The sequence below is a fragment of the Lepidochelys kempii genome, chromosome 25 (genome assembly GCF_965140265.1).
Source record: "Lepidochelys kempii isolate rLepKem1 chromosome 25, rLepKem1.hap2, whole genome shotgun sequence".
Taxonomy (NCBI): Eukaryota; Metazoa; Chordata; order Testudines; family Cheloniidae; genus Lepidochelys; species Lepidochelys kempii.
In genome coordinates this window covers 6,245,673-6,259,146 of record NC_133280.1, presented here as the reverse complement: position 1 = coordinate 6,259,146, position 13,474 = coordinate 6,245,673, and the positions used below count along the sequence as shown (strand labels likewise).

Here is a 13,474-nt window from a genome sequence, read left to right as displayed (position 1 = left end):
GGGGATTTGATAGCTGCTTTCAACTACCTGAGAGGTGGTTCCAGAGAGGATGGTTCTAGACTATTCTCAGTGGTAGAAGAGGACAGGACAAGGAGTAATGGTCTCAAGTTGCAGTGCGGGAGGTTTAGGTTGGATATTAGGAAAAACTTTTTCACTAGGAGGGTGGTGAAACACTGGAATGCGTTACCTAGGGAGGTGGTAGAATCTCCTTCCTTAGAAGTTTTTAAGGTCAGGCTTGACAAAGCCCTGGCTGGGATGATTTAATTGGGGATTGGTCCTGCTTTGAGTAGGGGGTTGGACTAGATGACCTCCTGAGGTCCCTTCCAACTCTGATATTCTATGATTCTATGATACTAAAAGGATGCCATCCAGTCAAAGGGGAAAATGAGTCACACTAACTCTTCATGGACCATCTGCCCTGCAGATATCAGGGATGTTTTTACTGTTATGAAATTCATAAATCATGGCCTTCTTGCCTTCCAAATCCAACATTTCTATTCTCATTCAGCCTTGCCCTAGCAAACCAAGCCATAAATTCAGACACCATTATACAGACAGTAGGGACAGCCACACAAGGAGCAGAGAGATATCTACCTTCTTATATGCATTTTATTTTTTAAACCTCTGATTTTTAAAAAAGTAATAGGAGTCCTTAAATTGTGTAATCCAAACTGCTGTTAGCTGCTGGGAAGATACGTATGTATGAATATCTAATATAACCATGTGTGCATTTCTACATATTTGGGAATATTTGTTCTTGCCTTTGAGTGCTGATTAAAAGTTTGATTCCAGGGCACTGTGACTAATTGTTTCAAGTCCTCAATTTCAGTAAAACAGAATTAAAAACAATCAGAGGAAGAGAAGAAAAATGTCCTGGGAAAACTTCCAAATGGCACAGAAGACAAGACAAGTGTCTTAACATGACCTTTCAGGCCCAGAGAGTTCCCCCCTCTTGCCATCATCTCTGTGTGAGAAGATAAAAAGCTGCTCTGGCAAAATGAACTGCTCTCTATAGAAACACCAGCAATAAGAGCAGCCTCACTGTGATGCTAAAGGAACAGTCTGCCCACAGCCTCTTTATCAGGGTGCTGCTAGCCCCTTCTCTATCCCCCCTCCCAAAATGTAGTTGCAGCTACTTTAGGTTACTGCAGATCCCTCTCTCCTTCCCTCCCCGCAAGGGGGTCTCATTCACCGGCATTTCCGTGACGGCAAGCCACCAGTGCATCTGGCCCATAGATTTCCTTGAAGCACAGGTTCAAACCCTGGCACATTCAGATAAGCCCTCCAGCTCTCTAAGGTAGATACATTTAGTACCATAATGTTTACTTTGCATTTTGCACTGCCTGGAAATTAATGATCCCATGGTAATTGGCTAGAGGCGTTTGTCAGTGGCCAAAATTTTCCTCTATTATTCTCTATTGTTGTGTACCACGCTGTGTGCCAGTTGGCTGCTAACCGCCCACCCCAGAGTTGGCTACATTTTAGGGCTGCTGTGCATATACAATTTTAAACTGTTTGCGGTTTCTTCAGCGGAACAACAGGAATGTAAGAAAATATTCTCTCTCAGATCTGATCACGTGCCCCAGAGATTTCTACAATACTCGCTTTTGCTGTAGGACAAGACTTTTAGACTACAGCAAGCACAATGTTTGCTAAAAAACACTGTCAATTTTAGAGGATGTATAAACTCAGGACTCGTTCCAGCTTGCAGTGAAGTCAATGGGAGTTTTGCTATTGTTTTCAATGGGAGCAGAATTAAGCCCTTGGTTAAAGTTCATAATGCAGCTAGTGGAAGCAGACGTTTAATTTCTGTAGGAAGGGACTGCAGTGACCAATTTCCTCCACACAAGCATCTAAGTCACATCCAGCCTTCTATGGCCAGGATGGGGACCTCAGTTAATGACCTTGAGGACAAACAGTGTAAAATAGGAGTATGCGGAAGGGAGGAAAAGGGGAGCAGCCAGAAGGCTCTACAAGGGATGTGAAGGGCCTATGGAGAGAAGAAGAAAAGCTTATCATGCCTAATCCACTATGCTGATCACTGTACACTGCTGAAACATTATCTGCCATCGTTTTTATTTCTCCGTATTTAGTACTGCTCTTTACCTGCCATTTCTGCTAGAAATGTTCCTTGGAGAAATTTTGAAATCAGACAGCAATGAATCTATTAAAGAAAGAAAGAAATCAGATCAATCGCATATAATTGTAACCCACATTCACAGAAACCCCAATTTTAAAGGCATTTTAAAATTTTCAACGAAGTCCACATTTTTTCAAAAATTCGTTATTCTAGCTCTTGACTGCCAGCATAGCGTTTCCAGTGCACACTGTTTGTTTCTAACTGTACAGAGTGGGCAGGCTCAAACAGTATCACTAAGAGAAATATGAATTACCCCATTTGTATTAATGGGATGCTACATTTGAAGGCTTAATTAATTACAACCTCACGGTCAACAACTTTAGCAGCTTTATTGCTAAATGTACCTGGCACAGTCAGAGGTTGCACAGGAAACTGCTGCCAGAACACATGCACATTCCAGCTGAAGGCAGACAAGTTGAAACAAACGAGCCTGGTTTGGACTCAGGTCCAAGCAAACAAAAACTCAGAGGGGAAGAAACTGGTGCCAGACCAGCAGACATGATTTGACTGTTCCCCAGCTCACCATGGCACTTTCATAACTGTTAGAGTATGAGTACGCTTAAAACGCTACAGCAGCAGCTTCGCCGCCATAGTGCTTTGATGTAGACACCGCCTATGTCTATGGGAGAGGTTCTCCCATTGGAATAGGTAGTCCACCTCCCCAAGAAGCGGTAGCTAGGTTGATGGAAGAATTCTTCCGTTGATCTAGCAATATCTACACCGGGGGGTTAGGTCGGTATACCTACCTCTCTTGGAGGCATGAAAATTACGCGGAGAGAGGTAGTAGTTATACTGATAAAATTTCCCACTGCAGACCAGGCCTCAATTATTAACCCATTGTTTGCTAAGAAAAACATCTCTCCCCTCCCCCAAAAAATCACAGATGCAACACAGAAACTGACAACATAGTTTATCTTCACAGAGAATTCTTTTACATAACAGTTTGGCAAGGAACCAGACTGCAGTACAGAACTCCCAGAGAAGTCACACATTCCATCATTAATTTTTTTAAAAAAAAATCATGCAAAAATATTCAGAGACTTTACAAATAAAGATTATTTAATGGGGAGAGGGTGGGGAACCATTCTTATTATTGCAATTCTTGGAGGACTCAATCATGCAACCCTTATTCTGCTCAGCAATTCCACTGACTTCAGTGGAATTAACTGTGTGAGTAAAAGCTGCAGGTTTGGATCCTGAACCACAGATAGCTGATTCTATCTACTTGATATTTAAAGAACAGAAAACGTGTGCCAATGCTTTCAGTAAATCCCAGTTGAAAACAAAGAATCCTTTAAAAAACAAAAACAAAAAAAACCCTCTTTGTTTTGGCCACAGTTCTAAACCAGAATTTTAAGTACCAACAAAAATAACTAGTAAAATGAAAGAAAAAAGTCAGCCCTTACTTTAATATGACAAACAACAGACACATACAAAGTTCCACCTCACACCGCAGTGTGATCTTGAGACCAGGAAACTGAACTTGAGAGTAAGAAGAACAGCCACTGAATTGTTGTGACTTGAAGCAATTCACTTTACATCTCTGACCCTCTGTTTCTTCTCTCACCCTTTGTCTTGTCTATCACTTGGTCTGCACACATTTTGCACCAAAAACAACGAGGAGTCCTTGTGGCACCTTAGAGACTAAGAAGTTCATTTGAGCATAAGCTTTCGTGGGCTAAAACCCACTTCATCAGATACATGGAGTGGAAAATACAGTAGCAAGTATATATACATAGTACATGAAAAGATGGGAGGTACCTTACGAAGTGGCAGGGCGGGGTGGGTGTCAGTCCAATGAGACAATTCAATTAACAGTAGACTACCAAGGGAGGAAAAATCACTTTTGCAGTGGTAATGAGGGTGGCCCATTTCAAACAATTGACAAGGAGGTGTGAGTAATAGTAGGGGGAAATTCAGTTTTGTAATGTCCTGGTCATTACAAAATGTAATTTCCCTATATTAAGGTGCCACAAGGACTCCTCGTTGTTTTTGCTGACACAGGCTATCATGGCTACCACTCTGAAACCTGTCATTTTGCACCAGTATATCTATTTTGCTTAGTGATATGATTTTTTTTTTGGGAACACTGATCTAGTTATACTGGTACAATCCTTAGGCTATGTCTACAGTAGACACCTTACAGTAACGATGCAGCTGCACTGCAGTAAGATCTCCCATGTAGCCACTCTATGCTGGCGGGAGAGAGCTCTCCCTTTGACATAATTAAACCATCCCAACCCCCATCTCCTGCCAACAGAGCGCTGTCCACACCAGCGCTTCTGTCGGTGTAATTTATGTCGGTTGGGGTCACACCTGAGCGACATAAGTGTTAACAGCAAAAGTTAAAGCTAGTGCTGACATAGCTTTAATGTGGACAGTTATACTGGTACAAAGATGACTCATACTGGTATAGATAATTCCTCTTCCCATCCAGGAAGAGAGATATGGGGTATAAGGCATCTTTATACTGATGTAACTGCATCCTCCCTAGGGAGGTTGCATCACTAACTATACTAGTTAAATTTAGCGTAGACAAGACCTATGTAAATTGTAAGTCTTTTGAGGCCTGACCTGTCCCTTACTATGTGTTTGCATAGTGCCTGGCACAATGGGACCCCAATCTCAGTTGGGGCCCTAAGGACTATCAGAATACAAACAACCAGCCACCACCGCCTCTTCACGCTCCGACAGGCATTTTAAACTTAAAACATGGATTCATAAATTGAGGCTTATTTTTTTGCTTTGCCTTGTTCCTTTTGTATTGTGTAAACAGGAAATAAAGCACGAAGACAGAAGTTCAAATTAAATTTGGCCCTACCACACGCAGCTGCTTTTGACAAAACATAACATTTTTTGGAAAGAACAAGTCACATAATTCAACCAATTACATTAAAATGTCAATAGAAAGAAAAATCTATTACCGAAAGAAAGATCAGTAAACAAATGAGGTCATTTTTTCAGGCCGGAGGGATGCAGATAGTGTGCTACCACGCTAATCAGTCCTTAAAGTCCTAACGGGAGGGGGAACAGTATAGTGCTTAGAGCATGCAACCGAGGAGAATTCCTGGATTATATCCTTGGCATTGCAGAGAGCCATGTCACAACATCCCAGAGTTTCAGTTTCCCCATATGTTGTTTTCACTAAAAAGTGTTATAATTAATTAAAAGCATCTTAGAGAAGATAACTCTTCATCCTCATTAACCTTCCTAGGGTATATCTGCACTATGGGGACTATACCAGCATAGCTATGTCATTATAGCTATGCCAGCATAACCCCTTAGTGTACACACTGTACACTGATGGATGGGATTTTACCATTAGTATAGAGTAGACCACCACCTCCCTGAGCGAGGTCAACAGAAGCAGTCTTCTGTCAACACAGCAGCATCTACACTGGGTATTAGGTCGGCACAGCTATGACGCTCAAGGGGTGGGAATTTTTCATACCCCTGATTGAGGTAGCTATGTCAATCTAAATTTTAAGTGTAGACCAGGCTCAAACTCTTACTAAATTTCACATATGATTTTATACCACTGCACATGAATGAATACAGCAGCCTGCCCTGTTCTGCAACCCTTACTTACTTGAGTAAGGTCACTGAAGTCAGCGTTTTCACTCCAAAAAAGGTGTTTTTTTGAAATAGCAATTTCAATATAAAAAAAACAAAACAAAACCAAAAAACCTCCACCTTTTTGCAAGGAAGACAAAGCCAATGAGCAAGTTAAGTGTTGCAGGACCAGGTTCCACAATTTATTTAGATTCCTCTCATTTGTTCGCTTTGCCATGGACTTCAGTAGAAGCAAGCTCAAACTCTTCGTATGAGGATATGCACTCACATTGTTGGCTTGGACCTTGAAGTACTTTTCTTTAGTGCTCTGAAATGGCTTGGTAATTGAGTCGTTATTACACACTCCCAACTTGTCATTTATTTTGCCAGGGACTCCTGCAAATACATGACTGCGTGTTCGAGGAGAAGACACCTTAGATTTATGATAAAACAGAAGAAAGATCCTGCTCCTGCAAGGTGACAACGTTACTCAGTTCTCACTGACTTGAGCATATATAGCTCATACAATGCTATATTTCTATTTGAAGAAGTCTTAGCCATCAGTGAACTCCAGCTGCAAGATACAAGTGTAGTGAAACAGCTGAACTGCAAATATTGATAAGCAGTTAAGCAAGAAGACATATGGATGAGCATTTACATCTGCACACAGATACCGTAACTGACTTATGTCTTGTGATACAGTTGTATGAAAGATACTAACAGAAACGTAAGTTCTATTGTACATTCATATAGAAACTTTAAGTCAACTGAAAAGAACAGATTAAAAATGCATCACCCCACCACTCTCTGCAGCCAAGACTTTTCAATTAAAATCCATCTTGCTGGGGGGAAACTAAAGGAAACCTGGATGTAAAATGCTCTTCCCTTTTTCACTATGCTCCTAAGCAAACATGAATAACTCAAAGTTTACAGTCCAATTCACATGACTCACAAAACCAAGATGGGGTTCAATGAAAGCTGCTACTGTCTCCATTTCAAAAATACAAAATGCCCTTGTATCCTGTTGAGGGTAACATTTTCTGTTTTAAAAATGCAAGAAACAGGACACTGTTGTCTGCACAGGAAGCAGGCAACAAACTACATTAAAGGGATACATCATGTTTAAAGTCATATGTAATAAATACATGTATTTCTTTACCTATGTTGTAATATCTTAGCTTGTCAGAAGGGAAGGTTTTAAATTGGATTTATTTTTCGCTGTTTGTGCCTTTCATTGATCTTTTGAATTTCTCTTAGCTTGGAGAAGGGACAGTCCGGCTGTTAGGATGCTAACCTGAGACTTTTAGATTCATAATCATAGACAATAAGGCCAGAAGGGACCACTATGATCATCTAGTCTTACCTCCTGGATAACACGTTATAGCACTTCCATCCATTAATTCCTGTTTGAACTAGAGCAGATCTTTTAGAAAAATAGTTAATCTTGCTTTAAAAATGGTCTGTGATGTAGAATCTACCACAATCCTGGGTGAATTGTTCCATGGCTAATTACTCTCACTATTAAAAACTTGCACCTTATTTCCAGTCTGAATTTTTCTAGCTTCAACTTCTAGCCATTAGTTCTTGTTCTAACTAGGTCTGCTAGATTGAAGAACCCGTTATCAATATTTTGTTCCCCATGTAGCTATTGCTTGCCCCAAGATAAGACTCCCCGACAACCTGCAAGTATGGCCTATGCGCTTTGTTCCTAGATTAGAGAGTTACTTGGGAGAGGCAGGTTCAATTCCCTGCTCTGTCAGAAACTGCCTGTGAGACCTTCAGCAAGCCACTTAAGGCCAGATTTTTAAAAAGTATCTAGGCACCACCTAAATCACACTGAAGTCAATGGGAGTTAGGCACCTAACTACTTCTAAATATCTGCCCCTTAGTCTCTCTATGCCTCAGCTTCCCATCTGTACAATGGGGATAAAAGCACAGCCCTACTTCACAGGGCTGCTGTGTGGATAAATACATTAAAGATTGTGAGGCACTCAGATAATGGAGGCCATATGAGTACCTAGAAGAGAAACAGAAAGATGGATAATCAAAATAAATGAATTCAATTTCACTTTTGTTTATAGCCAGTTTCACTGTCAGGCTAGAGAGGGAGCATAGTCTTAACTGACAGGCTTTCACCTTTGCACCCTCCTAATCCTGAGTTGCTGGAAAGATGGGACAAAAACACCCTCTGTCTTCTGTCAATTAGACAGCCTTGAGACTGCTCTATGTTAATTAGATTTCCAAGGATGTCTACGGCTTACAGTCAGGCTCGGAAGGATGTGGTTTTTACTGATAAGTGTCAATTTCACCACACACAGCCAAACTGACAAAAAAATATTTCCATCAAGAATAAGCAAAATTTACAGATCAGAAAGAAAGAAAAACGGTGCTTGAGAATTTATTAGAATTTGATTGAAGGATATTTATTTTGACATGTGATGCTGACAATTTGTGTTTTAATAGTTATAAAACTTCAACTTTTTGAATCTTGATGTTTACTGTCATTAATTATTGCCTGCCCCCCATAATTTCCTGCAACTGTAAAAATTTAAATTGATACAAAGATTTAAAATGCTTAAAATAGACATTAATATTATCTGTCAAAATTATAAAAAAATAAAAACCAAGTTTTGCCAAGCCTACTTACAACATATGCTACTGCTATGCTCCCTCTCAACGCCTATCTGGCACTTGCAGAAGGCAGTTTATGGAAGCCCAACACAACACCTGTTCTGGAGGAATTTACAGCCCCATATCCTACCGCAGTAGATCGAGCAAGATCCCACACTACAAAAACATGACAGACAGACACTGGCTTCAATGGGATTACTCCTGTGAATAAGCCTTACTCACAGGAGTAAGAGATTGCAGCAGAGGGCCCCAGAGGAGAGAAAGACTTGCTTTTCCAACTTGTGTGTTTCTGTGCTCTCACACTGCATTATAACTACTACTCCTGGGGGAACTCTGTGTTAAAAAATTAAAAATTTTATGCACAATATTTTAAAATTCTGCATATTTTATTTGTCAAAACAACGCAATATAATCATGTTGGTTTCAATTATTTAGGTAATTTATTTAAAGTACAACACAGTGGATGGAGCATGGGAGGAAATCCCCAAACCTCCTTGCCTAACAGTAATGTAGCTAGGTTTGACCCTTTATTTCTAGTTATTAGTCAACAAATATATGCAGCCATATGCTCAGTGTTACATCATAGGCAACTGAAGAGCAAGTGAGGGCTGGGGAATCAAACTCACAATTTGTACTGGCTACTAACCATCTCCAGAGAAGTCAGTAGCAAGCAGTTCATAGAGCACATTTTGATAAGAATTCTTTTCAGTCCAATAATTTAGACCAGTTGTAATCAGTAAAGCACCATATGCACTTATAAGGCCATACTGTCCTTTACACCACTCTGACCATATAAAGAAGCCTTAAAACTTTTACACCTGTTTTATACTCCTGGGGGAATTCACAAAGGCAACGGGAACAATTCACTAAGCGGGCAGGCTGCTACGTTCTGCTCTTTCTGAGGGGACAGTCTGCGCCACGCCTGCCGCCTCAGACACACCCTGAAGCCTTGCCCCTCCAAGCCAAGAGTGCCGCAATAGGGAGTGAGAAGGACAGTGTCTCTCTCACAACTTCCCACCCCTTCACACACACCCGGTGGTGATTTTACATCTCTATTGGCTGCTCTAGGCGCTGAACCGACCTGCTTGTGCTGCCAGGAAGGTGTGCGTGGCTGCTCTTGTGGCTTCCCTTTGCTCCCTCATCAGAAGTCATTTTTCTGCAGGAAAGAAAAGAAATCTGCAGGGGGCGGGAACATGAATTCTGTGCACACACAGTGATGCAGAATTCCCCCAAGAGTAAACTACTCAGATTGGCCTAGCTACAAATGGGACCTCTGCAGCAGACAAACACTAACACCCAAAGTAAAATTAAAAACACACACAAAAATAAATCATCAATTATTTACATGTCAAATGTCTACAGCACAGATAAAAACCACAAAGGTCTCATCACTACAGCATGAGAGAAATACTTTTTGCTAAATATATTCTGAAAGTGTTTCGCAGTCAAGAACAAAAAGGGGGAAGGGGGAGGAAAACCATTCCTCTTAGAACTACTAGAGCCCAAGGATACGCTTTGAAAAAACTTCCACCCTTCTTGCAATCACCACACGTGCAAAACCCCCAGGCATTACAGATGTGACTTTCCCTTACGTTCCCTGTACAACCAGCCTCTCCTTGCACCTGCACCACATACAAGACAGCACTCCCACCCTTACTTGCTGTACATTCATAATACAGAATTACCCCAACTGTCATACATGCAAACTGGTCGTTTTCATCCACAAACCAGGAAGTTACACACCCAACTCACCACAAATCACAATGCAACAAGGTGCAAAACTTGGCAGAGAAAATATGGGCGGGAACCTGCCACTGACAGATGGTTGCTGAACAGTCAGACTTGGGGGACAGATCATGGGGGGGCACAGAAGTGTTTCCAATCCAATCAGTCCCCAGTGCCGAGAGGGGGAGAAGAGGTCTGCCTGGTTACACCCCCATTAATTGCTCACTTGGGCTGAGAGGGGGACTGGCCTGGCTACAGCCCCTCCTCCATTAATTGCTCATCTGGGCTGAGGAGGGGGGGTGGCCTGGCTGCACCCCCCTCCCCCATTAATTGCTCGCCTGGGCTGAGGAGGGGGGGCTGGCCTGGCTGCACCCCCCTCCCCCACTAATTGCTCGCCTGGGCTGGGGGGGGGGGCTGGCCTGGCTGCACCCCCCTCCCCCATTAATTGCTCGCCTGGGCTGAGGAGGGGGGGCTGGCCTGGCTGCACCCCCCCTCCCCCACTAATTGCTGGCCTAGGCTGGGGGGGGGGCTGGCCTGGCTGCACCCCCCTCCCCCATTAATTGCTCGCCTGGGCTGAGGAGGGGGGGCTGGCCTGGCTGCACCCCCCTCCCCCACTAATTGCTGGCCTGGGCTGGGGCTACCCTGGCTGCACCCCCCTCCCCCACTAATTGCTGGCCTGGGCTGGGGCTACCCTGGCTGCACCCCCCCTCCCCCATTAATTGCTGGCCTGGGCTGGGGCTACCCTGGCTGCACCCCCCTCCCCCATTAATTGCTCGCCTGGGCTGAGGGGGGGGCTGGCCTGGCTGCACCCCCCCTCCCCCATTAATTGCTCGCCTGGGCTGAGGGGGGGGCTGGCCTGGCTGCACCCCCCCTCCCCCATTAATTGCTCGCCTGGGCTGAGGGGGGGGCTGGCCTGGCTGCACCCCCCATTAATTGCTCGGCAGCGGGGGGTCCTGGTTCCTAACCGGGGCGAGGGGCCGCTCCCGGGCCGCCAAGCCATTCCCCGCAGGGGGTAGCCACCCGCTCGGCTGTTTATCGCCCTCACCTCCGCACCAGCCGCCGAAGCCCTCCGCTCCCTCCCGGCCTTAGCAGCAGCCGCGGGGCACGCCGGGAGTTGCAGTTCCAGGACGGCTTATAGCCGCCCCCGCCAGCCGCGAGGATGACTACCTCTCCCAACATGCCCCTCGGCGGCCACGGCGTCATGTGACCAAGGAGCGGGCCAAGGGGCGCGGCCTGAAGTCAGAGGGCGTGGCCTGAAGCCGGGGGGGCGTGGCAGGCGGATATTGGCCTACGGCGGCCGGCGGGGGACAATTTTATAAGGGAGGGGAGGCGCGGGGGTGCGAACGGCGGAGCCAGGGCTGGCCTTACGCTGGGAGCGGGGGGGGGGGGGGTAATAGGAGCCTGTGTAAGAAAAAGACCCAAAAATCGGGACTGTCCCTATAAAACCGGGACATCTGGTCACCCTAGGTGCCAGACTGGGGGGGGGGGCGCCACTAGGCCCCAGAGTTTAAAAGTTTTGGCCCAAGCCAGGGGACGTGGGGGCGGGGCCGCCGGGGGGGGGCAAGTGGGGCAATTTGCCCCGGGGCCCCCAGGGGAGCTTTCGGCAGCACTTTGGCGACGGGTCCTTCCGTGCCGCCAAACGCACCCAGAGCGAAGGACCCGCCGGGTGCAGCCGGGTCTTCGGCGGCGGGGGCCCTTCCGCTCCCGGTGTTCGGCCAAGTGCCCCGACGACCCGGGGCGGAAGGACCCCCGCCGCCGAAGACCCCAGACCCCCTGAATCCTCTGGGCAGCCCTGCGTGGGGGCGTCACTTGAGCTCCCTGTCTCAGGTGCCGGCCCTGCCTGGGGTCACTGATGGGGCTGGCGTCTGCACCCCCCACCCCCTTTAGGCCTCTGCTCCTTAGCACCCCCACCTGGTCTTCAAAAAAAAGAAAAGGAGGACTTTTGTGGCACCTTAGAGACTAACAAATGTATTGGAGCACCTGGTCTTGGCAGCCTGCCGCTCCGGGGCCGCCACACCCCTGAGCCAACAAGTCAGAGCGCTATAAAATGTAAGTGTAGCCAAGCCCTGAGTTTATGAAAGGAGCTGTTGACACTGAGGGAAATAACTTGGCAGTATTTCAGGTTTCCTGTGTACCCTCGGTTGTGGGGCTTTGGCACATGCTGTGTCTCACATTTGGGTCTTGGTAGACGGACAGGCTTGGGCTGGCCGGATCTCACTGCCCTTTGGCAGCAGTAGGCAATGCACCAACTCCCCTCTGGCACCATGAAAGGAAGGTCTGGCAATTAGCGGCCACTTAAGATCCCTTTTCTTCTCCAGCAATGGCACCTGCCCAGAGCCAGCCATAGGCTTGTTCTTAATTCGGGTTAGCTAACTCAGGTTAAAATAGCAGTGAAAACACTGCAACTTGCCCTTTAACTCAGGTTAGCTGCTCAAGCTGCCAACCCAAATTGCAGTGTCTTCACTGCTGTTTTATCTGAGTTAACTAACACAGGTTAGCTAACCTGAATTAAGAATACACCTTTTTTTGTAGTGTAAAAATACCCAATGAAGCTACTCCAAGCTTAACAAGTACGCAAGGCACAGGAGAATCAGGTCCAATGTCTCACGTCCCTGTGTGAGAATGGCTGAAGCAAAGTCAGGATTTCAGCTCTAAGCCAGCAGAGCTCATTCTGTCTCTAGTACAGAGGTCCCCAAACTGTGGGGGTGTGCCCCCCTGGGGGGCATGGCAGGGCCTAGGCCACCCCCAGCTCTGCTCTGGTCCCGCCTACAGCCACGTCCCTGGCTTTCGGCCCCACACCTGTCCCTGTCCCCGTCCCCAGCCTCGGCGTGGCTCCACTTCTGGCCCTGCACCAGCCGCGGCCCCAGCCCCAACGCCCAGCTGCGGCCCCAGCCTCAACCCCCTTATCCCTGTCCGCTTTCCCCCTCCTTCCACGGAGCTGTGGCCCTGATCCTGCCCTGGCTCCGGGGAGGTGTGACCCTCAAAAGTTTGGGGACTGCTGTTCTAGTGAAGCATCCGAAAACCCAGAAGGCTGGAAGCTTGACTGGGCTGCACTGGGGAAGAAGGAGAGTTACATTGCACAAAACCTATCGCTACCTTTTAATGTGTCCCTGTTTATTGAGGAGCACTTCCACTATAATTAAATTTTTAGCCAGTTTACACACATCTGTGGATATTAAACATTCATAATGGATTTCCAGCTTGTTATATGTAGGGCTGGCTGGCAAGAAAAATTTTCAGCACTTCTTTTTTGATGAAAAAGGTTATTTCAAATGGGAATGAAGATTTTCTGATTTTGAATGTATTGAAATTTCCTGACAGTGTCCATGAAAAATCAGAAACTGAGCAATTTCGATATAAAGTTTCAGTTTTGTAAAACTGAACATTTTTACTGAAAGCATTTTGTACAAAAAAAACCCCCAAAAC

General features: G+C 45.7%; 1 protein-coding gene across 1 annotated transcript in view; it reads right to left on the bottom strand.

Moving 5' to 3' along the window:
• Positions 1-11,251, bottom strand: part of SCAMP4 (secretory carrier membrane protein 4) — a 29,588-nt gene extending 18,337 nt beyond the window's left edge. The window contains 4 exon segments of the mRNA XM_073324463.1: positions 2,107-2,164; positions 5,982-6,088; positions 11,094-11,115; positions 11,117-11,251. Coding sequence (XP_073180564.1) covers positions 2,107-2,164; positions 5,982-6,088; positions 11,094-11,115; positions 11,117-11,251 — 322 coding nt within the window.
• Positions 11,252-13,474: the final 2,223 nt, after the last annotated feature.